The 26,673-nt window shown below is 37.6% G+C and overlaps 1 protein-coding gene and 1 pseudogene across 1 annotated transcript; one reads left to right on the forward strand and one right to left on the reverse strand.

Moving 5' to 3' along the window:
* The first annotated feature begins 1,263 nt into the window (after positions 1-1,263).
* On the forward strand, positions 1,264-4,129 carry LOC137718388 (uncharacterized). Its single transcript, XM_068457928.2, has 2 exons — positions 1,264-1,733; positions 3,298-4,129. Exons 1-2 carry the CDS (start codon positions 1,436-1,438, stop codon positions 3,639-3,641), a joined length of 642 nt encoding a protein of 213 aa, XP_068314029.2. The 5' UTR covers positions 1,264-1,435; the 3' UTR covers positions 3,642-4,129.
* Positions 4,130-4,296: 167 nt separating this feature from the next.
* The window catches only part of LOC137718787 (protein PLASTID MOVEMENT IMPAIRED 1-like), a 39,270-nt pseudogene continuing 16,893 nt past the window's right edge, over positions 4,297-26,673 (reverse strand).

The following is a 26,673-nucleotide window of genomic DNA, read 5'->3' on the forward strand; positions in this document are numbered from 1 at the left end:
CTAAACTGTAATATTAAGTGACATATATTATCTACTTAAAAGCAATAAATTGCACGTAGACATGGTTGGTTAGGAATCCAATAGACCTTTTGGGGTTTGAGATGTGAATTTCACAATTTGAGGTTGTGAAACTGGTAGCGTAAATCCAACCCAATCTAACTAGAGCTTATTAGATTGGATTTGATTTGGTTTATTTATGAAAATTTATTGAAATATCAAGTGAATCTCATCATATCTAATTATTCGTGATGTTTTATTATAATATTTCATATTTAGTTTGCAAGGATTCTTATGGAGTCGAGTTCTTCATAATATATTTGTGTAATGCTCTTTTTTCAACGAATGAAATATCGTACTCTTTTTAAGAAAACATATTAGTTCATCCTATTTTTTTTTTTTTCCCAATTCACGACTTTTTTTTTTTTTTTCCCAATTCACGACTTTTCTCATTTCAATTAAATAACCAAATCATAATATTCAAACTCCAATTTATCAGTCCAATGTTAAAACCTAAAATTTATAACTCAAAATAGGTTTTAACCATAAACTTTTTTTTTGATCTAATAGCTATGGGTTACATGAGATTATTAAAAAATAAATTTAGGCTCAATTTTTATTTTTATTTTTTATTTTTTATTTTTTCAGTAACTTTATCAAATAAAATTTATGTGGATTATCATAATGTATTTTTATGAGTATTTTAACCTAAAATATTTAGATTCCGAAAAAATTAAAAATTCACTAAACCGACCCCATGAAACATATATTTATAGAGTTTTAGGGTGAATTTTGATTTAAATATATATTTTAATTGTTTTAGCTCAATTTTGGGCCGTTAGATCTTTCTTTTAATGTTAGATTTGATCATATTCAATCTCAGCCGTTGAATTTAATGCATTTTAAAATTTAAAATTGCCAAAATTTTAAATTTTAACCCAAAACTTATTTTAGACCCAACAATTGAAGAAGGATTGAATTAGTTTAAAACCTAAATTTTGGTTGGTCAGCCTTTTAACCTTGACCTAAATTATGGGTTCCAAACTTTAGGTTTTAATGCAAAACTTATTTTAGGCCCAATCATTGGAGTTTAAAATCTAAATTTTAAATTTTAACTCAAACGTTAGAGATGATGTGTAGCATACATTCAATTCCAAGTATTATATTGGCCAAAGTTGATTTGTGGGCCAACCCCGTGATCACCTCCGTTAATCTAAAAATTTTCCAGACTATAAATGCCTTCCTACACACACATTACACGCACAAACAGTTATTCTTCTCTCACACTTCTCCCACAAACACAGAAAAACACAAGACAACACAACACAGAAGACACAACCTTTTCTTTCTTTCCAAGTCACAAATTTTTCTCACTTTTTCGGTTTTTCCCCTTCTTTTTCCACCTTTCTCATCAACTCCCTCAAACCCTAATTCTAACATGAATGGGTACAAAGAAGACACCTCCTTTTGCTATTTCCACCCCAAAGAGCTTGTTGTGGGGGTCTGCTCCCTCTGCCTGACCGAGAGGCTTCTAATCTTGGCTTCCAAAAAAGGCCACCACCACCACCGCCACCATATCTCCTCCGTCGGAGGCGGCAGTGCCCATAAAAACCCAAATGGTATGCACAAGAAGGTACCCATTAGCCTCCCCAAGATCTTTGCTTTCAGCTCTCTCCTCAATCGGCAGGGGAAACGAGACGACGGCTCAGATCAAGAGGCTTCCACCAGCCAAGAAGGTAAGTTATTTTTCTAGTGGGTGAGTGCTAAATTTTATATCTTTTTCACTTTTTCCAGCTTTTAGTGGTAAAAATTAGGGGTTTGTGGTGATATAAACAATGTTGACGGCCAAGCATTGTGCTTTGATGTTGTATGTGTGTATTTGTTTCTTTGTTTGTTGTGGGTCTGGTTGAATATGTTGCGTAATTAATTGCTTTTTGGGTAATAATGACAAAATTATGGTCAAAGTTTAAATAAAATGGCAGATTTGGGAAGCAAGATTTCATTTACTATACCTGAAGTATATGGGGTTTCCAAGTTTTCAAGACCAATGACAGCATGAAAAAGAAAAAAAATCCTGGTGAAAGATTGCAAAAAATGACTTAGGGTTTAGGGATTTGTTCATGAAGAAGCATCTTTTTCTGTTTTTGGGGTTCATGGAATTGTCTAATCAATTTAATTTAATTAGGAATTGTTTCCAATTTTGTGAAGAGACTGTTATTAAAAAACTACATGCAGATCAGTTTGAGAATTACCTAAAAAAGCTTCATCCTTTTGAACCAAGTTGCATCTTTTTTTTTTTTTTTTGAATTAAATGGATGTTATCTTTATGAGATTTTTTTTTAACAAATGATATTATCTACGCTAAGGAGGAGGGGGTGACTTAGCCTCACAATGGGCTAGCAATAATGCGGTTCAAATTCACCATTGGTGAGAATCGAACCTAAGACCTCTCACTTACAAGTGAAGAGGAATATCACTAGACTGAAATACTAAGTGACACCTTTATGAGATTTTGTGCATTTACATTTGATTCACTTGAAAAATAAGTGAGGGAGGGTCACCACTAGTCCTCCAAATCTATATTGGTATTGGAAAACATCCCTCTTTAGAAATATTTTAAACAATCACCATACTTCCATTATTATAAGCAACTTAATTAAATTGATATACAATATATTAAAGGGCAAAAGCCAAAAGGTAGCATGATCATTTTACATCACCTTATGTTTTAGTTCTAAGTTTCTAACTAACAATCGTTTTCCTCTCTTGATCAATCCTTTCTCTTTGCTTTCACTCAACCCTCTCTCCATCCATCCCAACCAACTGATGATAATAATAATAATGAAAGTAAAGTTTGGAGGGGATGAAAACACAGTTGCTACATTTGACTAACATATTCTGTTTGCTTATATTCTCATAAGTTAATATCATGATCATTAGCCCATTTTGAATGAAACCATATATAATTAACTCCAAACCTTAAATTTGTGTTAATTACGTTCTTTTGATTGAATTACATTTGCTTTTATTTGGTCATCAACCCTTGGAGCCTTAACTGAAAATGATGAGAGTACCGTGTGGTTGCGTATGATTGCTCGTATTTGGGGTTTGTCCTAAGGCCCCGAAATCAACGAGATAGTCGGTCAATGGGGGGTTTTTGTCCTAAGGCCCCGAACTCAACGAGATAGTCGGTCAATGGGGGTTTTTCTCACCACTGAAAAGGATTGTAAAAAATGTGCATGTCTGTGAATTTTCTTGGCAACCATGGTCACTTATTTGCAATGTCAATTGCTTTTGCAGACTCATTCATATCAATCAAGTTTGAAGACAATGGAGTGGCCTCATGGGAAAAGAACAAAGTGTCTAAGGTCTCTCTAGATCATTGCAACATGTCCTGGAATCACAACCTGAGCAAGGAAGCCAAGGAAACAAAGGAGGCAAAGTATAGCAAGAGCGTGATAGAGCACGGGAAATCCCACATCCCGCTCAGTTGGCGGAAGAGGATTGGTCACTTGGCCCAGCTCATCAGATGGAAGAGGTCGAACAAGGGCAGTGTGTGTCATGTCGGCAACAAGGCGGAGGGAGTCAAGGTAAGGAAGGGTTGGATAAGAAACCTGACAAAGAGGAGAGGGGCCATGGAATAAAGGGGGTTTGTTTGTGCAGAAAGTGACACAAGTCTTTTCATCCACCATGCTCATTTGTGGGTAGAAGCTCCAATCCATAAAGTCAAAAACCCTAAGAAAGTGCTATTGTTATCTGGACTTCAACTCTTTGGGGCTTCTTTTTTCTTTTGGTTTTCTTTCATTTCTTCAAAGGAGTACAGGCTGTAAAAGGAGGGATCTTGGTGCTTTGGTTTCACACTGTTATAGAAAAAGATGAAATTTAATTTTGTAAAAGTTCAGCTCCCATTACCAAACATTTTGTAAAGCAAGACCCATGTTAGGTTCACAAAGTGGGAAACAATGGAGCAGAGGGCCCATTCTTCTGCATCTGGAACTTGTCGAATACTTGTCTTGATGCCTTAGTGTCATCTTGTTCCCTCCAATAAAGAACTCAAGATGGAAGTTGGTTTTTTTGTACAAGCAATATTAATGGAGGGGGAATTGATCACAGGACTTCGGGTCCAAGAGTATACAGGAATTGCAAGAGTAAACTTTCGTAAGAGTCTTTGAGCTACAAGGCCATTGTGAAACTCAAGTTGGAATTGAGTCAACATTGTATTATAGAGTTGACATATCAACAAATTTCATTATTGTTGCAACAACTGCCAGGCCGTGAGGCTTTCCTAGGCGATGTTTTCTATTTGCATTCCTGTCTCTTAGAAAGAGCTGCTAAACGATCAGGTGCAAGTAGCTTGACCGCCTTACTCGTCATTGAAACACAAGCTGAAGACATATTGGCCTACATTCCAACCAATGTGATCTCCATTACCGATGGACAAATCAGTTAAAGAGAAAAAAAATAGAAATATCTTTTGAAGAGAAAAACTTCTCGATTGAACTGTTATTGTATCTGACTAATTGTTTTTTTTTTTTTTTGGTAGTTTTGAGTCTTTGAAGATTTATCAGTAATATTTTCAATTGTCGTGGAACTAAACTAATTAAGTATGCTTTAATAAACATGTTCTTAATGATGAATTAAAAATGTTGTTATTGAGTCTTAGCTATTCCTCCCATGTGCAAGTCATCATCCATGTGATGTACCTGGCAATAAGGACTAGGCCAAATTTCTTCACTTGTCTCCTCCGTTGGTTCAATTCGTCCCAATTTTATGGCTTGCTCAAAGCAATGGACCATTGATCTTTGTTTTAGAGTTAGGACCACATTGTAGGTTTTCAAAAGTTTCCCTAGTGGTGGGCTTGTGGTGGTGGATGTGATATTTCTTAAAACATAGAAATAACAACAAGACATTAGGATTACAGATTTGATAAACTAAAATTTACAATAAACCAATTATAGTTTATTTATCTGTAAAATACGAAAGAATTGGTTCATGCGGATGACTAAGGAGTCTTCTACTTTCAACAAGCATAATTGTTCTAGCAATAATACGGTTTGTTCGGAATAGAACGTGTGTTTTGTGAAAGCAAGGATACCCTTAATATAGTGCTTACGGTTCCTCCAATCCCGCCCACCAAGGAAAGTGCACTATATCTTACTGAATTAGGGTTTTCGAAAGTCAACTTATGCTACAAAGGTTCCATTATCTTTGTGATGCGAGATTTATACGCACACTCAAATTAAACCCTCGTTTGACAATTGTAGTAGAATGGATAAGTGAGGGATCGTTCTAGACCGGGGATTAGGAGGGCTTGCTAAAACCTTCTAAATTGACTTAAAAACATAAAAACACAATATAAAACACTATTTAATGCTCGAAGAAAGCAAAACTAAAAATAAGAAAGATTAAGACTAAGACTTCAACGAAATAGGGGGGAATTGGATTTGGACGAATTTAAACTAAAATGAATACTTGGAAACAAAACAAATTGTAAATATGGATTTGACGGAAATGAATGGATGGGAAGCTAGCTAAGGGTTCTTTCTCTACACATGATATTTATGCATATGAATCAATTTCCAGTTATTCCTTCATTGAATTATGAACGACAATGCCCCAAATTAACCGTGACATCACTAGTTAACCCTCAGATTTTCCTTATATTATTGGATTGGATGGCATCATTCGACAACCCAAAACATTCTCAAAAGTTCCCTACATGTCATCATAATAGAGATACAATCGAAGATCATTAAGAATAATGAAAACCATAAGCATTGACAAAGCATTTGCAACTATGACATCATGTTACTCATGCTAAGAATTAAACTTAACGCGATCGTGACAAGCGACCTTTACTACTTTCAAGTATAAGTTAGTAACGATTATGTGAAACCTCCTTAAACTTTAGCCACATATTCATGCATGCTAATTAAGTGTCGACCCTCAATCAACAAACACAAATAAGTTAATCATCAAATAGTTAAGCCAATTGCATTCACAAATCAAGAGTTCATAACCGGAATTCATCAATTCATATCACATAAATAATCATGGTATTGAAATCACCCCTAGCCAAAAAGGGGTTTAGTTCCTCATAACTTTGAAATCAAAGAAACACCTAAACATTCCAACAACTCAAACTTGAATTGTATGAACGTTTAGGCACTCTTCTCTTCCATTCCTCATATTACAAAACAAAGAGAATTGAATTTAAACATTGAAATCAAAGAAACACCTAAACATTCCAACAACTCAAACTTGAATTGTATGAACGTTTAGGCCCTCTTCTCTTCCTCTTCGTTGTAGCACAAGGACTAAGGGATGTTGTTGGTGTGTTGAATGGAGTGAGGAGTGATGGAAATGGAAAGATGGTTTTTGGATTCTAAGGGAGACTCACGGCTAAGAGAGAAAGGGATGTGTTTGTGGTGTGTTGTGTATGAAATGAGATGTCCATGAATGAATGAATGCAAGGGTATTTATAGGAGTAGTGGAGGGAACATATGGCTATGTCATTTGTAGGTGAAGTAAGTGTGTGAGGTTGGTGAAGTAAGTGGAGGTTGTAGGTGAAGTAGGTGGATGTTGTAGGTGAGGTAGGTGGATGTTGTAGGTGAAGTAGGTGGATGTTGTAGGTGAAGTAGGTGTGTGAGGTTGGTGAAGTAAGTGGAGGTTGTAGGTGAAGTAGGTGGATGTTGTAGGTGAAGTAGGTGGATGATATGTTAAGTGATAAGTGATAAGTGATATGATATGTGGTTATGATATGATAAGTGGTTAAGTGGTGATGATAAGTGATAAGTGATTAAGTGATATGATATGTGGTGATGATAAGTGATAAGTGCATGTGGGTTAACTAATGAAGGAAATGCATGTGCAATGACAATGTGTTAGAATGGATGTGTGTTATGCATGGCATGATTGGGATTAGGAAAGGTTTAAATGTCCTAAAACTAAAGAGAACAAGGTTCCAACACTTTGGCTCCAATTAGGTCTTCAATTTTGTCCAACACTTTGGCTTCAAGCATAAGCTATCCGTCCTTAGCCCAAAAGTGCTCCAAAAGTCTCCAAAATGCATCTTTTTGCTCCTTTAGCCCTTTGGACCTACAAACACACGAAAATAGCTTAAAGTACTAAAATAACTAAAGAAACATAACGTAAATGTACGAGAACAAGCCATTTAAGTCGCATAAATATGCTCCTATCAAATACCCCCACACTTAGCTTTTGCTAGTCCTCGAGCAAAACAGAAAAACAAAACAAAAAGAACAAAACACAACCTACACCTTCCAACAATCGTATCAGGGACTTCCAATGCACATGACAAGTTAAAAATCATTATTCTCACAGATTTGAGCCATCTTTACACTTAAGTACATTCTTAATCATAGTCACCACATACTAGTTCACAATTAAGCAATTAAAACACATTTCAAATGTAGTAACATGCCTTTAGAGAATTCCCTCAATTTCTTACTAGATGTACTCTCATTTTTCACACAGATTTTCTGACTACACACCCTACACTAGGTATATGTGAGAAGATTGATGTAAACATGTAGACGAACACTCACATATGTTATAATAAGGAAAGCATTTTCTGGAGTTAATAAGCATGTTTAGATATGATCTCATGAATGGAATGCTACTACTTAGACGCGAGAACCAGTGACACCATAAGCTCATACCAAGTTCAAACTCCACAATTGAAATACATAACACTCAATATAGAAGTCAAAGGGTAGTAACGGGGCTAGGGTATTGGCTAACAATGAAAGGTGAAGGATAAACAAACATTCTTAAAGCAATAGTGAGCAAAGTATTGAATTAGGCACTTAGAATTCCCTTAAGAACGCAGAAGTCAACTTTGAACACCCAAGGGAAAATCACACAAAACTTAGGGCCATATTCAACTTTTTGGACCCTTCCTTCAACCATCAACGCTCGTGAGTTCATTCTTACTTATTTTCACTCCTTTTTTTTTTTTTTTTTTTTTTTTTTTTTTTTCTTCTTTTTCTTTTGAATCTCAAAACATACATATAAACGTAAGAACAAACTTTTACTCCCCCACACTCATTTTCTTGCATAATGTAACTCAAAAGGAATTCATTTAAGTCATGCTCACTAAACTTTAAGAACAAGGGTATAGGAAAGTCCTACTCTAAGCTAGGTAAGGGGTGATGTGGGTAAACAAGGAATAAAGGCAAAACGAGGCTCAACGGGGTTAAAACTTACAACATATACGAAGTATGGGAAGTAAGGCTATTTGGCTATGGTGGTGGTCACTACACAACTTCTTCTTGAATATGTGTTATGCAAATCAATAACATGCTTTGAATGAAATGGGCATGAGTTCTAGCATTTGGAACTATATGATGAAACGCCTTCTAAGTAGTAACCAAGCAAAGAATAATGAGATCATGCAACGACTTTAGAAAACAAGAAATCACAGATTATACTCTCCAAAGAACGTTATAGGCTCAAGTCTCTCAGGGTTGTAGCGTTTGTTTGAGTTCCTTCCTTCAAGCATGTTACAAAAACGAATTTTTTTCTTTTATGATTGCATGTGAAGTCATACATTATAACCATAACCAAGCATATACCAAGAGTAAATCAAACTTTTCTCTATGTTTATAACTCTTTCTAACCGTCATGCAATTATAAACCAAATCCTTATCATTGTGTTGGAAGGTACCCTAAGACACAAACACACAAAAACGACTCTTAAAACAACTCTTTTTGGGTTTTTCAAAACAATTTTTCAAATTTTTATGGGATTTTCGAATTATAAAACAAAACACACTAAAACACTCTAAAACAACTTAAAAACACCTTAAAACAGCAAGGAACAACATTTGAAGTTATGGGTGATAAAATCCCACGAATTTGCATTAAATAAACTTAGTTACCCCCCCACACTTAAATCAAACATTGTCCTCAATGTTTTAAGCATATGGTTCACACAAAACATAAGTAAACACACAAAAAACATTTAAACATACTAAACATGGCAGAATGTAATTAACAAAGAGAAGAGTTTAGGGACGCAAATCTGGTTATGGAGTGTAAATTCCCTCTTCTCCTTGGTGATTGCATTGAGGCTTTGATCTTTGTGATTCCACAGGCTTACTCTTGAACTGGTTTCCGCCCATCGTTGATTTTCCTTTGTGCTACTTCTTGAACTGGGCAGCATGATGGTTCATTTGGTCTCCCCCGAAGGTCTGAGCTTATCCCTTTTATCTGTTTCTTTGTTCAATCTTTCCAATTCGTATTGAAAAGGGTTGGAGGATAACTCAGCCTATGTTTGTCTCCACATGCTTCAATGTATCATTTTCACTTGCCTTACTCGCTCCCCTTTGCAGAAGTGGTCCCTTCTCCAGAAGTGTATCAACCGTTGAAGATGACTACTCGAGAGCAACGCTAGGTAAGCAATCAGGAATAGGTTCCAGGCAGTTGGCTCCGGATCGGAAGATTGACTCCAAGTGCCGGCTGATTGCTTCTTTTACTTTGCCATGCGAGTAAGAACAAGGACAAAGAAAAAGACAGGGAAAGAGCATGATATGAGATACTTTTGATTTTGACCTTGATGATATGAGATACCTTTGCTTTTGAAGAAGCGGTGCATGAATCAGCACATGTATTTCCTCCTGGGTCATCTTTACTCCAGGCATCTGGTATCATCTTTGGGGAAGAAGAAAAAATTTAGTATTTCGAAAGGCTTTGCTGGGAGTGCGCCCTCAGAGGTGAGGGAGAGTTGGGCATTTTCTTCAGGTTTGCCCTGCCATAAAAGACGAAGGTCGACATATATAGAGATAATATCAAGTGGTGGTACTTTTTACCCTTGTCGACAAACGTTTTGATCCCGCAATTCCGGCTTTTTGAAATAGTGGCGCCTCTTCGATCTCTGAATACGCCTCTTCGATTTCTGAGCAGGCGCCCCTTCGATTTCTGAACGACACCCCTTCGCTTTCTGAACGACACGTGGTAGTGCAGATGCGGCTCCTTTTGACAAAGCTGCACGCGTCTTCTGAAAAGCAGAGAAAGCGTCGCCGAACTTTGTGCTTGTCGGCTAAAGATATGTAGTTGCGGTGATGGCCTCCACGTGTTGTCTGAAAAGAAGAAATCTTTTGACAAAGTTGAACGCGTCTTCTGAAAAGCCGAGAAAGCGTCGCCAAAATTACACCGGAAATTCCGGCTTTTTGAATCGGTGGACGCGTCGCCTTGGCTTTTTTATTGAGCTATCGATCACCACAACAAACACTCTCTGAAGATTTCCCATTCTTGAAGATCGACTCCGGCCCTTTGAAATTTAACTCCATCCCTTTTCTTTGAACACTTTTGAAAAATGGCAAACTCATCGAACCTTAGCTTGGAATTGAGCCTTAGCAGTGATACGGGCGCGCCGCGTCAAGGTAACGTATGGCGCCCTTCTTTCTTATCTTCTAACGGTCTTCTTACAGGTGAAGACTCCGTGATGCAGGACGCCACAACAGCTACAATAGTAGCTAGGAACCTCCTCACTCCAAAAGATAGCAGGCTGCTGTCAGGACGGTCCGATGAGTTGGCCGTTCAAGAGTCCCTCGCACTTAGTGTTCAGTGTGCGAGTTCTGTGTCCAACATGGGCCAACGCCTGCTTGCTCGGTCCCGCCAAGTGGAATCGTTGATGGCAGAGGTGGAAAGTCTTAAGCAGGAAATCAAACAGCTTAAGTACGAGAATAGAAGTTTGCATGTGCTTGCAAATAACTATTCGGCGGGCATGAAGAGGAAGCTTGATGAGCTGCAAGAATCTGAGGGTCGAATTCACAACGACCGTCAAAGGCTTGCGTCTTATCTCCAGAGGCACCTTTTTCCTGGGTCATCCAGCGCTTGGCCAAGTATTGAGGCCTGGAATGCTCTAGCTCCGATGGCTTCCGCTCCGATGCCTCCCGCTTCTATGCCTCCCGCTTCTGCGCCTTCCGCTCCTATTCCTTCTGCTTCGACGCCTCGTAGCGGGGCTTCACGTAAACATCCTCTGTGAAGGCTCCATCTTTCTCCATGTTTAGTATTTTTTTTTTTTTTTTTTTTTTTTTTTTTTTTTTTTTACATAAATAAAATCAAACGGCATGGAATTTATCTTTGAATGGGCGGTGATACTTGAAATGATCTGGTAATAGTTTAAATTCCAGATTGGGTGCCTGAATCATTAACCATATGTTAGTATAAAAGAAAATTGAAATTCGGGGAGGCGGCTTACCTATGTGCTCCAAAATGAACTCCAGAATAAACACCCCTTCGAAAGTTATGACTTGTCCCGTGTCATAAAATCCAACTTCCTTGGGAATTGTGGTTTCAAATATGTCTTCTTTGATGCCTTCTACATCTTCTCCAGCCACTACCTTCTCTTGAATCATTCTTCTTGGTGTACAAAGTCCTTTGAAGAATTCAACACCATCTAAAACTTGCTGTGTTGCACCAAGAATTGGAATAGCATTTTGCACCTTTGGGAAGGCTTCCACGATGTCCTTTTTACTCTCTTCTTGGTTGGGAATCAAAAACCTGCTAGGAAAAGGGACATTGGGTGGAATAACATCAGAATAACATGGAATTGGGACGTCCTTACTGGTGGTGGGTGGTTTAGAGGGCTTAGGGGGCTGCGGCAAGGGTTGTTCTACCCTTGCCGTGTGCATGTCTTCTTCCTCCTCCTCAATTAGCAGCTCTTCCACTTCTAGGCTATGTTTGGACATTTTTAGGTCAGCTCCAACCTCCATAGCACTTCCCAAAGTGATAGCATTATGGATTTCAAAATCTTCCTTCGAGTTTTCAATAGTTGAGTTGGAAAGTTCACTTTGCTCTTGAATTTGTTTCATGAACTCCATAATCTGCCCAAATTGCTCGTCCAATTTACCCAACTTCTTGTCTTGATTTTGTTCGTCCTGCGTCAAAGAGGTTAGTAATTGAAAATTTTTATCATTATCTATGGACATACTTGAACTTGATTGGAATTGTTGTGGGGGAGGTTGTGGTGGCTGCATAGGTGTTGTATTGAACTCCTCATATGGTTGCCAATATGCTTCTTGTTGAGCCTCCTTGGCTTGATTTTGTGACCCCTGCGCCAAAGAATTTATTTCATTAAGAATTTGAATATAATCTATTGGCGAACTTGAATTTAATTGAGCATATTGCATATGAAGTTGTGGTGGCTGCATAGGTCTTGAATAGAACTCCTCATATGGTTGCCAATATGCTTCACGTTGAACTTGTTGATCTTCCCACCATATAGAGTTTGAATGATCCCTCCAATCTCTTTGTGGACATTGATTGGCTTGAAATCCTTGCCTATATGAAGCACCAAATGTAGGGACACTCTGCATTGTGGTCCTTTCGGCATACGGCGACAATTTAGAAGTAAGATTTGCCAATTGAGCTTGAATGCTAGCAAAATCCATATCTTACTTCTCTAGTACCTAAAATCAAAGAAAGAGAACTAAATCAAATATCAAAAGTAACAACAAACAAAGAAAACAACACTAAGTTAGAAACTAAAACGAAAACAACTAAACAAAAAAAAAAAAAAAAAAAAAAAAGAACCAAGGGATTAGCAAAGTTGCTAATCCCCGGCAACGGCGCCAAAAATTTGATGCGAGATTTATACGCACACTCAAATTAAACCCTCGTTTGACAATTGTAGTAGAATGGATAAGTGAGGGATCGTTCTAGACCGGGGATTAGGAGGGCTTGCTAAAACCTTCTAAATTGACTTAAAAACATAAAAACACAATATAAAACACTATTTAATGCTCGAAGAAAGCAAAACTAAAAATAAGAAAGATTAAGACTAAGACTTCAACGAAATAGGGGGGAATTGGATTTGGACGAATTTAAACTAAAATGAATACTTGGAAACAAAACAAATTGTAAATATGGATTTGACGGAAATGAATGGATGGGAAGCTAGCTAAGGGTTCTTTCTCTACACATGATATTTATGCATATGAATCAATTTCCAGTTATTCCTTCATTGAATTATGAACGACAATGCCCCAAATTAACCGTGACATCACTAGTTAACCCTCAGATTTTCCTTATATTATTGGATTGGATGGCATCATTCGACAACCCAAAACATTCTCAAAAGTTCCCTACATGTCATCATAATAGAGATACAATCGAAGATCATTAAGAATAATGAAAACCATAAGCATTGACAAAGCATTTGCAACTATGACATCATGTTACTCATGCTAAGAATTAAACTTAACGCGATCGTGACAAGCGACCTTTACTACTTTCAAGTATAAGTTAGTAACGATTATGTGAAACCTCCTTAAACTTTAGCCACATATTCATGCATGCTAATTAAGTGTCGACCCTCAATCAACAAACACAAATAAGTTAATCATCAAATAGTTAAGCCAATTGCATTCACAAATCAAGAGTTCATAACCGGAATTCATCAATTCATATCACATAAATAATCATGGTATTGAAATCACCCCTAGCCAAAAAGGGGTTTAGTTCCTCATAACTTTGAAATCAAAGAAACACCTAAACATTCCAACAACTCAAACTTGAATTGTATGAACGTTTAGGCACTCTTCTCTTCCATTCCTCATATTACAAAACAAAGAGAATTGAATTTAAACATTGAAATCAAAGAAACACCTAAACATTCCAACAACTCAAACTTGAATTGTATGAACGTTTAGGCCCTCTTCTCTTCCTCTTCGTTGTAGCACAAGGACTAAGGGATGTTGTTGGTGTGTTGAATGGAGTGAGGAGTGATGGAAATGGAAAGATGGTTTTTGGATTCTAAGGGAGACTCACGGCTAAGAGAGAAAGGGATGTGTTTGTGGTGTGTTGTGTATGAAATGAGATGTCCATGAATGAATGAATGCAAGGGTATTTATAGGAGTAGTGGAGGGAACATATGGCTATGTCATTTGTAGGTGAAGTAAGTGTGTGAGGTTGGTGAAGTAAGTGGAGGTTGTAGGTGAAGTAGGTGGATGTTGTAGGTGAGGTAGGTGGATGTTGTAGGTGAAGTAGGTGGATGTTGTAGGTGAAGTAGGTGTGTGAGGTTGGTGAAGTAAGTGGAGGTTGTAGGTGAAGTAGGTGGATGTTGTAGGTGAAGTAGGTGGATGTTGTAGGTGAAGTAGGTGGATGATATGTTAAGTGATAAGTGATAAGTGATATGATATGTGGTTATGATATGATAAGTGGTTAAGTGGTGATGATAAGTGATAAGTGATTAAGTGATATGATATGTGGTGATGATAAGTGATAAGTGCATGTGGGTTAACTAATGAAGGAAATGCATGTGCAATGACAATGTGTTAGAATGGATGTGTGTTATGCATGGCATGATTGGGATTAGGAAAGGTTTAAATGTCCTAAAACTAAAGAGAACAAGGTTCCAACACTTTGGCTCCAATTAGGTCTTCAATTTTGTCCAACACTTTGGCTTCAAGCATAAGCTATCCGTCCTTAGCCCAAAAGTGCTCCAAAAGTCTCCAAAATGCATCTTTTTGCTCCTTTAGCCCTTTGGACCTACAAACACACGAAAATAGCTTAAAGTACTAAAATAACTAAAGAAACATAACGTAAATGTACGAGAACAAGCGAGAGGGTGGTTTTGAAGTACTTTTGCACCACTTGAATTTGTGAAACTATTGTTTGTTGGTGAAACTTCAAATGGGGCTTCTTCCTAAGCCGTTTCAGCTTGAATTTTCAAAGCTTCGAGCACCATGGCCTCGATTTTCTGCATGGAAAAGGCTAGAATCTCCTGTGGTGTCAAAGGGTTCTCGTTCACATTCCAAATCCAGGTCGAAATCCTTTCCTTCCTGCCTGTGCTCAATGCATTTGACATGGTTTTAATAGCAACAATTGTTCTTGCAGCGCTCGAGCTAGCGCCTTCCTTGTTCCTTCCTTGAATGATTGCAGACGCAATGCCTTTAAAAGCTATCTGCTCCGCAGTTTTATCCATCAATTCATCCAATGCCATCAGAATCATAATCTGGGTGTTTAGCTCATCAAGTCCAATACCTGCAATCCTTTGAAACAATTCAAATCCACTCATGGACTGATCCCATGGCAGAACAAACGGCTTTGAAATCTGCATGGCAAGTTTTGGAGTGTTTTTCCTTGCTACCAAAGTATCTAAAGGATTCATGGACGCCAAATACCCTCAATCGCGGGTTTGAACCACACTCCCTAAGCTATTTCCAAGATCAGGAAGGTAAACTTCAGCTGCTTCACCCTCACTAGATTTCTCTGCCCCTTCAAGGGCAAAAGGTGGAATGTCACCTTGATTCAATTTGTATTCGTTTAGGATCTCTTCCTCCTCAAGCATTTGAAGAAACTCATTTGTCACATTTTCTTCATCTGCCTCCAATTTTTGTGATTCGATATCTTCATCCTTTTCATCTTTTTCGTTGATTTTTTCTTTCCTCATCAAAGACTCAAGAGCCTTAATCTGCTGAGCAATTGAATCAAGATCTGTCAATCTTGTTGTATGAACATGGTCTTGCACAATTTCCTTCACAACCTCACTTGATGTTGCTGATTTTTCGCCAACAGACTTTTCGGATTGCTCCTCCCCATATTCCTCTCATTTGTCTTGGAATTTAACTCCTTTGTCCACTACCTCAAAGTCTGGCAGGTCAAGTACCTCCACCTTTGGCACTTCTGGTTCTTTAGGCTTTTGAGCTGCAGAAGAAGAAGAAGAAGGTGATGATATAGGAACCGGGTTCGGTTCATCAAGGTTGAGTTCATCAATCCCCTAAAGATCAACTGCTTTTCTTGCTTCTGAAGGTGTCCAAGCTTCTCCTCTGCTTGAAAGTTTTGGACTAGGCACACTAAATGATGTTTTCGATTGCTTCCTGCCAAAAGAAGATGTGAAATTGTTAGACTTACTAGACTTCAAATCCTTAACTTGACTGTAAATACCAACTCCTCCATTCTTCTCCATAATCTGAAACCCTAGTTTCAGAGCAAGCTCACCACCTTTCGCCTTCCCTAACAGTTTAAAACTCATATCCCATTGTCGAATTCGTTGGCCTTCACGACTCTTCTCAATGGACTCCCGAATCATCTGACTCAAATCCACAGTGCTTTTCCCAAAATCAAACTCCTTTGCATCAACTGCAAACAAATATACCCAAAAGGGTCTCGGCTCAAACTTTGTCTTTTTTCCATGGGTAGAGCTGCAATAAACATGGCACCGAACGAAAAGGGTCTCCTCGAAATCAGCATTTCTTTGTGTCACCCTTGACGGCATTATTTGAACCGCTCCGTCTTTTGTTTCCTTCTTTCTAACGCGGACAGAAAGTCTAAGGCCATTCATTGAAGCTGAAAGACCTTGTGCAGTGACAACTTCAACAGAAAATAAGCAGCTCATCTTCTGCATTCCAATGTGGGAAATAGCGCGAACCGGCTTCTAATTCCAGATACCTTTTTTCTCTATGATGGCAGTTGCCTTGTCATCCAAGCTTCTTAGCTCCAGTGAATTATATTTCACGGCCTTCTTGCCTTGATCCTTATCCTCATCTTCCTCATCATTAGCAAGTTTTGGGCGGGAGCGCCATGGGGACAAAGACTTCCGCCTTCGCGGTTTGTTATTGAGTCTAATCTCCTCAACACTTGCCGGAATAACTCCATCTTTATATGGTATGAGAGGAACCAAGCTTCGAGGAAGGATAAGGGAGGCAGTTCTTCGAGTACTAGTACTCGAAGTGTGGGATGTGTAGAGTGATTTACTCAGTGCTTTGAGCTCTTCCAGGAGCTGAGTGTTGGAATTTCTTCAGCTGTCGGACAAAATTTCAGTTGCCGTTGGAGAAGAGAAGAAAAATAGTAGGAGGAAATCGGTGCAAAAGGTGGGAACAGATTGAATTCACATGCATGGAGAGGGAATGGAAGGGGGAAATTAGATAAGAGGATCACGTGGCTGTTTGGTTTTTGAGGTGGAGAAATTGCCATGGATTGTGGTGATGAATATGGGGGATGATTGATGATCCTTCCATAGCCAATGAAATGTGTGAAGGATAAGAGGACAACGCTGGTGTCTGCTTTTCCTGTTCCGTTCTTTTCTGGTGAAAGAGATGGGTTTGAAACATCAGGCATGGAAATTGGTTAATTAATTACTGTAGGGCTTACACGAAGCTTCTGATATTGTTTTCACTTGCAGTACCTTCCAAGGGAGTGGGACTTCCCTTGAGGTGTACATAATCCTCAGGGTTTACATACCCCTTGTTCCTATCTCGGGGTGTACATACTCATCGGATACATCACCTAATGTGCGAGAAGGGAACAATGTCTATACACCCCAAGATAGGCAAAGTCTTTCCGCTTGTGAGATGGTACTTGTTTTGTTAGTTTCAACATGAGATTGAATGCAACAAAATGAAGACGACAAAATTGTTAACAAAGGAACCATCACTTGATTGATGCATAATATACGTGGAGCTTTAACAAACTTACGTGCAAATAAGACACCAAGGATTTTCGTTTAAATTGAATGCATGGATAATGATAGTGTAACACCAAGGCTTCCTTCCTCCGTCACCCATTTGATATTTTGGTATCACGTTTCTTACAGAGATGAATCCTACACATTACAATCATGTTTCTTATAGTGATGAATCCTACACATTACAATTACCATTAACAAGTTACAAGATGGGATAATTTTGTTCCATCTCTCTTCTTCTTCATTTTTTTTTCTCCCAATGTGAGATTGAATGATAAGTGGTTAGCGCATTACTATAATGTTTTGGGCTCAAAGATTTCTCCTTTTATTTAGTGTAGGTTAATGTAGAATATCGTTTGTACTCAAAATGTGTGATTGAAAACAATATAATGAAGACAAAATTGCCAACAGAGGAACCATCACTTATTGATACTTGGTCTAGGGATCTGACTGACAAATAGGGATGTGGAAATTAATTGAATGCAGGGATTATAAAACTAGCAGCTCCAAGGCTTCCTTCCTTCTTTCATATTTGTATACGCACCACATTATCCTACACATCTTGTCATCCTATAATAGCGATAGAACCTATGTGGCGAGCTTTACCTCAATTAAGAAAGTAGAAAATATGCTCGATGAAATGCATCAAATGGGCTATAACGTAGAGCGGTTGTATTTCCAACCACATGAAGAAATTTTTTTTTTTTTTTTTTTTTTGTGTGTGTATGCTAGATCCTCGTTTATATACACAAAGATTGATACTTGACGAGCCAAAGAGAGATTTACTTTGAAACTCAATGTTCAAACCACGTCAGCACTCAATGTCCAAACCACGTCAGTAGTTTTAACAGATTTGCTAACGGATTTGGACGACACGGGACAAGGTGAAACACAACTAAGAGTTTTAGTTTGTCTGCAATGTAACAAATATTACAAAAGTATTAGTAATTAAATACATTAATAAATATAAATATATAAATTTTATATGAAAAACATTAAAAAGGCGAGAATACTTACCAACAAATGATGCACCTCCTTCTTCACCTCGTTTGGAATCGCCTTCCAAGACTTCCACCGCATATGGAAAAAGTCCGAACGATGTGCCCAACATTGTGGCCCAATGCGCTATGCTACTCAGTCGTTGGTGTAGCCCGATGCCACTCATCGTATCCGATTGTGATACGATCATTGGTCACTCGGGTGACCTTCGCCGTGTTCAATTGCCGGCAAGGTCTCCAGGTGTTTTTCTTGGATGCAAACAAATTAAAAATTAACGTTAAACCAAAACTAATTAAAAATGCTACCGAAATTTTGGCATAATCTCCCCTATAATTAAAACATTTTCCAAATCCTGAAAATAACAATAAACAATATATGTATCCAACAACAATAATCACAACAGTTTAATAAGGCATTTGGGAACAATCACAACAATAAACCATATATTTATATATATAATAACTTTTTAATCCTTAAATAACCTAACTGAACAAAATTAATCTTAAAATAGCATAACTAAGTTAACAAGGAAATGAGGGAGTTAATTAGGATAGTTTACTTAGCTGTGAACCTGAGGCATCGGTTGTGGATGCTGATGGCGACATTGTGTCTGGAGTGCGGGGGTGTCGGTGAGCATGCTTGGTGCTAATAGGTAGCGCCACCAAAGAGGACGATGATGTCAATGCCTAGGGGAGTTGGGGACCAATTGGATCAACTGGATTCACCGGCCTAGGGTCCATCTTCGTTGGAGCAATGGCGGCAGCAATAGAAGGTGGGGGATTCAGACAAGGTGTAGTTGTCACCGCCTTCCGACTTCTAATGAGCTATGACATCTAGATAATTGGAAAAAAAAATTGCAAGATTACAAGTATAAAAATTATCCTAGACATGCATAATAATTTCTACTTAAATTTAAAACTAAAAAAAAATTAAAAACCCTAAATCTAACCCCACCGCCTAATTCTAACCCCTAATTTAAAATGAATAAACCCCTAACTTAAGAACCATAAATCTAACCCCTAAATTAAGCACCCTAAACCTAACCCCACTGCCCTAATTCTAACCCCTAATTTAAAATTTCTAACCCCCTAATTTAAGAACCCTAAATCTAACCTCTAATTTAAGAACCCTAAATCTAGCTAACCCCTAATTTAAGAACCCTAAATCTAATAGCAACCCCTAATTTAAGAACCATAAAGCTAACCCCCAATTTAAGAACCCTAAATCTAGCCCCTGATTGAAGAACCCTAATCTAACCCCACTGCCCAAAATCGTTCCCCTAATTTAAAATCTATAAACCATCATTTAAGAACCTAATTTAAGCCCCAATTTAAGAACCCTAAATTTAACCCCATTGCCCTAATTCTAACCCCTATTTAAAATTAAAAAAAAACCCTAAATCTATAAACCCTAATTTAACATGGCAAATTAAGTAAATTGAAAAAAAAAAATTAAAGAGGAAATTACCTCTTGGAGATGAAGAGGAGCGACGAGAATAGAGGGTGAGTGAAGGAGCGATGGAGAGAGAGGCTGAGAGGGTGAAAAAGGGTGTTGAGGGAAGTGGAACTGAGGGTGAGAGAGGGTGAGACACGTTGGAAATGGCGTCGGAGCTTCGTCGGGAAAAAGATGAAAGGGTGGGAGGCGTCAGGAAAATGAGGAAGAAGAGAGAAGTGAAGGGAAATGCATTGCGTATTACATTAAATATACTGATTCTTGGGCGATGAAGGGTTCATTGCGCAAGGTTTACTACTTTGTTGCGCATTGTTTTCAAAATTTCAGGAAAAAAATTTCTGAGCCAACATTTTAGACAATTGCACGATGAAGACCACGCTTTTGTCGCACAAAGTAGCTTTGCTCAATGAATACCTGTTCTACTCGCATAAAATTAAAACGCTTGCGTGACGGAAAATGGGTTATTCGTCGTGCAATTATGTTTAAAATGGTTATTTTTTTGGAAGTTCGATTAAAATTTATTATAAGCAACTTAATAAAACAAATTTATTAATAAAGACATCGAAAAAGTAATTCACAAATAAAATACATTAACCATTTAATGTATTTCACAAATAAATTGCATTAATCTTCATCCGAACTATAATAACTTTCACTTTCGTTGCTATCATTTTTTTTCAGTATCCCATACTTCATTGTCCATAGGTACATTGCCATCGTTGTTCGTGCGCATTGCAACATCGTATCGTGGATGATTACAGAGGTCAATTGTGATTGACTCAACCGGTATTTTGAATGAAGCTACTCCCTGTATCTAAAATGATTATTGGATAAGATTAGATCTCGGAGTGTTTCTATCCCAATTTTCATTGAAGATTCTTGACGTTGGTTAGCGACATTGTCGATGTCGTCATCAGTAAGGTCTTGTTCCAGCACAACATACACATTCTTATGATCCATCTTTTGAACAACTTTCCAACCCCTCTTGACTTTAGGGTCATCTAGATACAAAATATGGTTTCCCATGTTTGCTAAGATGTAAGGGTCGTCATCGTACCAAGTTTTGTTAGTGTTCACGGATAGTAAACCATAGTATTTTTTAACACTTCCCTACCTATTTGTATTTGTATCAAACCATTGACACTTAAACATAATCACTTGGCATCGGTCTTTGTAAAACAATTGCAACACTTGTTAATTTGCCATAGAATTCAATGTCTGTGTTTTTGCCTCCACCTTGGACATGGACACCGCTGTTTTGCGTACACAACTTGTCAACTCATGCAGCCCCTAAGAACTTGACACCGTTAACATGGCAACCCGAGAACAATTCAACGTGAATCGGTCCGAACGGTAAGTTATATAACTCTTCAATGGAAGCGAGGGAATTCGATGCTTTCAATTGATTCACCTAATATTACACAAATGGTTACCTTGTTAATTCGAGCAAATTAATTTCTACAATATATATGTCCAATACATAAACACTTCAAACTTATATATTTGAGAAACCACCGCAGAAACAATTTATGATGTTTCTTGGCATACAAATGTGAAGGATGTTCCAGCTTCATCATATCTTTATGCTTGTCTAGGTATGACATTGTCTCATCACAATTGTTGAGTATGAACCAATGCGCTACCTTCATGTTCTTTTTGGAAAACGACTCGCCTCATATTGAATCTCCAAAGGGTTGTGCAATTTGGGCAAAAACTGAAAGTTTCTCATTTCTCACACCCCTATCATTATTGCGTTAAGGATGATTGAAAGTTGTCTTCACATATTTTAAATACATTCCAAAAAATCTAAGCACCTCATTTACTACCCAAGCCTCTATAATCAATCACTCGGGCTTCGGTTTGTTTCGTACACTTTTTTTCAACTCCCCAAGAAGCCTGCCAAAATAAAACGATATGATAAGAATGAGTAAAACTGTCAGCTAAGTATGAATAAAAGATGATAAGGATTATATACCTTTATATTGGATACATCCATCGAAAGTTGACTGGTCCAGCAAATAATGCCTCATCCAGTAAGCCAACCATCATATGGATCATACTTATGAAGAAAGCTAGAGGAAATATCATCTCAAAGTTTCATAGAACTTGGACAATGTCATGGCACAACTGATTAACGTTCGTCTTTCGTAACGATCTTGATGTCAGGTGCGAAAAAAATCTAGATAACAACATGATTAGCTTTAGTACTTCGTTTGGCAAGAGGTGTAGAATACCAATATGAAATAGGCATTGCAGAAGCATATGGAAGTGATGACTTTTTAGTTCAGCTAATTTACTCCCGTCAACGTTCATGCAGCGCGCGATATTAGAAGCATACCCATCAGGAAACTTTACAAAGGATAAAAACTTTTTTTTGTCATTTGGTTTCATTAAAAGAAATGCAAGATCCCTTATGGCTTTATCATCCCTATTCATCCATAAACCTATCCTTATTCCCATTCGTTCCAAATCAAGACGAGCTTTGACCGTGTCCTTTGTCTTGCCCTCGATATCTAGAACTGTGCCGACCAATGTGTCGAATACATTTTTCTCAACATGCATAACGTTAAGGCTGTGTCTCAATTTTAGTTTCAACCAATACGAGAGCTTAAAACAACTTGTGCATCCAGTTCATATGTGTAGAAGGTCTGGTCCTACTTACAGTTTTCGAGAATGGAGCAAAATCCAAATGGTTAAGGTGTTCCAAAATTTGATCTTCGAACCATGTCCAGACCCTTCTTATGCCACTCGCGGTCCCATGGAAACCATCTTCGACAACTAAGGTAACAAACTTTTCCAGCTTGCCAACCAGATGTTACATCCTCATTCCATACAGAGAATGCCATATAACCCTTAGTGTTCCACCCGAAAACCATTGCATATGTGGGAAAATCGTTCACAATCCACATCACTGCTGCCCGTAAAGTGACATCTTGCCAGTACACTTATTGTATGTGCGCACACCGTTTTCCTTAAGTAACATTAATTGACCTACCAAGATCATCGGTTATCAATAGAGTCATTGTCATGTAATTTTTTTTTCATGCATTTCCAAGGTGGCAGATTATACGAAAATACGAAAAATTGACCAAGTGTTGTGGTGTTGGTTTGTAACCCCGAATAGATTGAATCCATTAGTGGTAAGTCCCAGTCTAACATTCTGGGGATTAGCAGCAAAATCGAGGAATGTTTAATCGAACTCTTTCCATGCCTCCGCATCTGCAATATGCCTCATCACTTTGTCATCTGCCCGTTTTTCCTTATGCTATCTCATATCGGTGGTAGTATGCGTTGACAAAGACAATTGCCGCAACTTAGGCTTCAAAGGCAGATAACGCATGACTTTTTGTGGGATCTTCATCGTCCTATTCTGAGATGTCATTTTGAACCTTGACTCATTGGATACAGAGCATTTATCCAATGTTTTAGTCTCCTTATAGAACAATATACAACTGTTTTTATAAGCGTAACCCAATCTGAGACCATTCAACTCCTTTTGCGCATTTCTATGGTTTCTCGGCAAACAATTGTACTTTGGTAGCATTCTCTTGAAAATCCCAAAAAAGTAATCAAAACATTGGTTCGATATACGATACTTTATTTTGATGTGCATCAGTTCCATAATGGTCGCGAGAACCAAAAAGCCCTGGCACCCCAATATAACTCTTGGTTGGTATTTTTAATACTTTTTCATATTGTTTGAATTCTACATTGTCCATTGGTGCAGACACGTCATCTTCCCTTTCCTGATTGGTGAATGTCAACATAAATGGAAAAGCATCATTTAATCCATGACTTGTTTATTAGGATCCATATTAAGTTTAACATTGCTCACTCCTGTGATGTCTGAAGATGAAGCATTGTTTAATTGTTCCCTATGATGGTTCAAAATATTATAGGTCTCTACCATTCCATTCCTTACTAAATGAAATTGAACATTTTCAATTGTGTCCCTTTGTGTTGTTACACCTCCTACAAGGACACCGAATTCTAATTGCACCCTATTTGTGTGTATGTGCAAAGTCAAAATCATCGATTCCATCCAAGTATTTGTCAGCGCATCTGTTCGGGTTCTGCATCAACGTTCTATCCATAATTCCTGCAACCACAATAATAGTACAACAATCACAACCAATTCAACATGATATTGTCCCCTTATGTCTCCGGTAAGGGCCCTATTCCATTCGAGAATGAAAAGTTATGTTATGTAATTTACGGCTACATTATATTAGATTTCGATGTGAAGAAATTTCTGTTGGAAGTATGCCCACAAAGCCAGTCATTTGATGTAATAGCTTTTGGAATACTTATTGTGTTAAACTATTATATGTTTAATGAAGGGCAAAGCTTATTGTTAATCACTATTTATTGTATTGTGTGTTTAAGCAATAAGGGAATCCAAGGAATGTATTTAATCTAAGAGAGAAGTGATCTAAGTAAGATTAACGAGACCTTTCTCTTATGTTCATTCCTAAAATGTTCATAGCCATAGGATTGCCAATTGGGCATTGACAATCCGTTAAGGTTAGTATGTGTTATGTTAACTCAAGCGTGAGTATGACTAGTCTCAAGTCATTTAGTGTTGGACACTGAGACAAACACATAAGTACTCAAAATGGTAATCGAGTACATTGAACTACTATAAAAAAAGAGTTCGAACATACATGTGATGTAAGAACTCGTAAGTTGCAATATGCAAAGTAGTCCTTTGACCTAAGGCATCATAGATGTCTAATGGTTAGATCCTTGATCTTTGATCATGTCAAAGGCATTCCATCGAGAGTGTCCACGACATTGTTGGGGTCAAGCTATCTAGTCATATAGGTGTATGAATGCACAACAAGGGATCTCTAACCTTCCATGGTGGAGGGAGAATACTTTGAGATATGATTCGGGAATCTTTGGCCAAAACATACGAATATGACTTAGGAAGTTTGTTCCAAATCATATGACAACTAAAAAACAAAGGGCAATTAGCCCAATAACTAAAGGATGGCCGACCATAGGGTGAGTGGTAGTGAACTTGGCATAATTGCAAGTTTGCCACTCAAATGTGAGGTGCTATAAAAGGAACTTTATAGTTTTACCACATCAAGGGTTTTGTTTGAGGCAAAAGAGCAAAACTCTTTCTCTCTTTGTCTTCCAAAGAGGCCGGCCACACTTAGAGAAAAATAGCTAGCAATCTTCCTTCCTCTAAGTCATCCATTTCATCTTTACACCTTATCCTTAGTGTGGAGACTTAGAGACACCAAACTTTTGGTGTTCTTGGAGTTCCTCTCCTCAAATCGTCAAGGAGCAAAGGAAAAGCAAAGAAGCAACCATCCAAGGAGCAAAGGAGATGACTTGAAGGCCCTCCACTTGGATGAATCCCTTGTGTAAACAAGGATGAGCTTCAAGGGTAATGAAACTCAAACTCTCTTTTCTCTTTAATTTGTTAAAGAGTTTTTTGGTTCACCATTCACTAGGCTTTGAAAGTCATGGGTTTTAGAATTGTTTTTTTAATGCATGTCTACTTTAAAGTGTTATTAGTTTGCTTATGCGTTCAAATGTTCTCACATATTCTTTGCTAGGACAAATTTTTCCTTCAAGAGGTATTGGAGCTTAGGTCTAGTGTATGGTGAATCCTTTTGGGTTTTGTGTTTTTTCATGGTTTGTGATTTAAATGTTTAAAATGTTACAAGCTTTGTTCTTACTTTTTGAATATAAATTTTGCTTGAAAATTTAGGATCTCAAATGTTGTAGATGTAGTTCATTTAAGCATGATAATTGGAACTAATATTTGGTGTCATGTATGTGGGCAAATTCGGCCAAATCCAAAGGGTGGATTGTTGGGTTCTTGTTTGTCTTGTTAAAAGTGTTTTAAACTGACATTAGGAACTCCTAAGTACCTTAGGATGTTAACCCTCTTTTGAGTATTGTAAATTTTGAATTTTAATTGAGTGAAAACATTCATGGAGCTCTTATGAGTTTTCATGTGTGCTCTTCAATGTTCTTACTTTGTTCTTGATGTTCATACCAAGAACAAAAGGTTTGGCGCTTTGATTCAATGTGTTTGATGTTTTTCATAAAGTTTTGGTTTGTTATTGATTGGTGATGGATGATTGGTGTTTTTTTATTGTTTGATAAATTCTACACCTTACCTACATCTTACAACTCATACCAATCAAACTTTTCAACCACGCTAATCAACTATTCAACCCATACCTTTCACTTTTTCAACACTTTATAAAATTTTGAATTTTCACCAAAACCAACCCTCCCTTTACACTATCTAAAACCGGCCACCCCTTAGTGAGGGTACTTTTGGGGCTTTTATACAATTACATAAAGTTTTGATACTTTTGTGTATTTGCACTTTGGCCCAAAAGTTTACGTTTTTCCGTAAATGCCCAAAATCACTAAAGGACAAATTATTTTGCTCCTTTAATGATGTTTTTGTAATTGTTGAAATTTTTGGGTTCTAGTTGGAATTACATGAAGTTGTGGACTTTTGTGTTTTTACAAAGTGACCCCAAAAGTTTATGTTTTTGCATTGTGGCCCAATAGTTGAGGTCGTTGCATTTTCGGCCCAAATTATGATGATAACAAAATGGTTTTGTCTCTTTAATGAGAATTGGATTTTCATTTCATTTATTCCATTTAAATCAATTCTATGAATTTGAAAACCAATTGTTTAAGTTGCTTTCTTAGTTACTGTGATTGATTAAGAAAAGGGTGATTATGAACCAAAGGCCTCAATAATTGAGCTATGTGATTGGCCGCTTTACATTATGAAAGTTTGGGTTAAGTAG

This window comes from Pyrus communis, chromosome 8, assembly GCF_041283825.1.
Source record: "Pyrus communis isolate YQ-2024b chromosome 8, ASM4128382v1, whole genome shotgun sequence".
Classification (NCBI taxonomy): Eukaryota; Viridiplantae; Streptophyta; class Magnoliopsida; order Rosales; family Rosaceae; genus Pyrus; species Pyrus communis.

Bases quoted from the DNA above. Each gene is read 5' to 3' on its own strand.
- LOC137718388 (XM_068457928.2), top strand. From the start codon at position 1,436: ATGAATGGGTACAAAGAAGACACCTCCTTTTGCTATTTCCACCCCAAA. The intron at 1,734-3,297 runs GTAAGTTATTTT...TTGCTTTTGCAG, and splicing joins GGCTTCCACCAGCCAAGAAG to ACTCATTCATATCAATCAAG.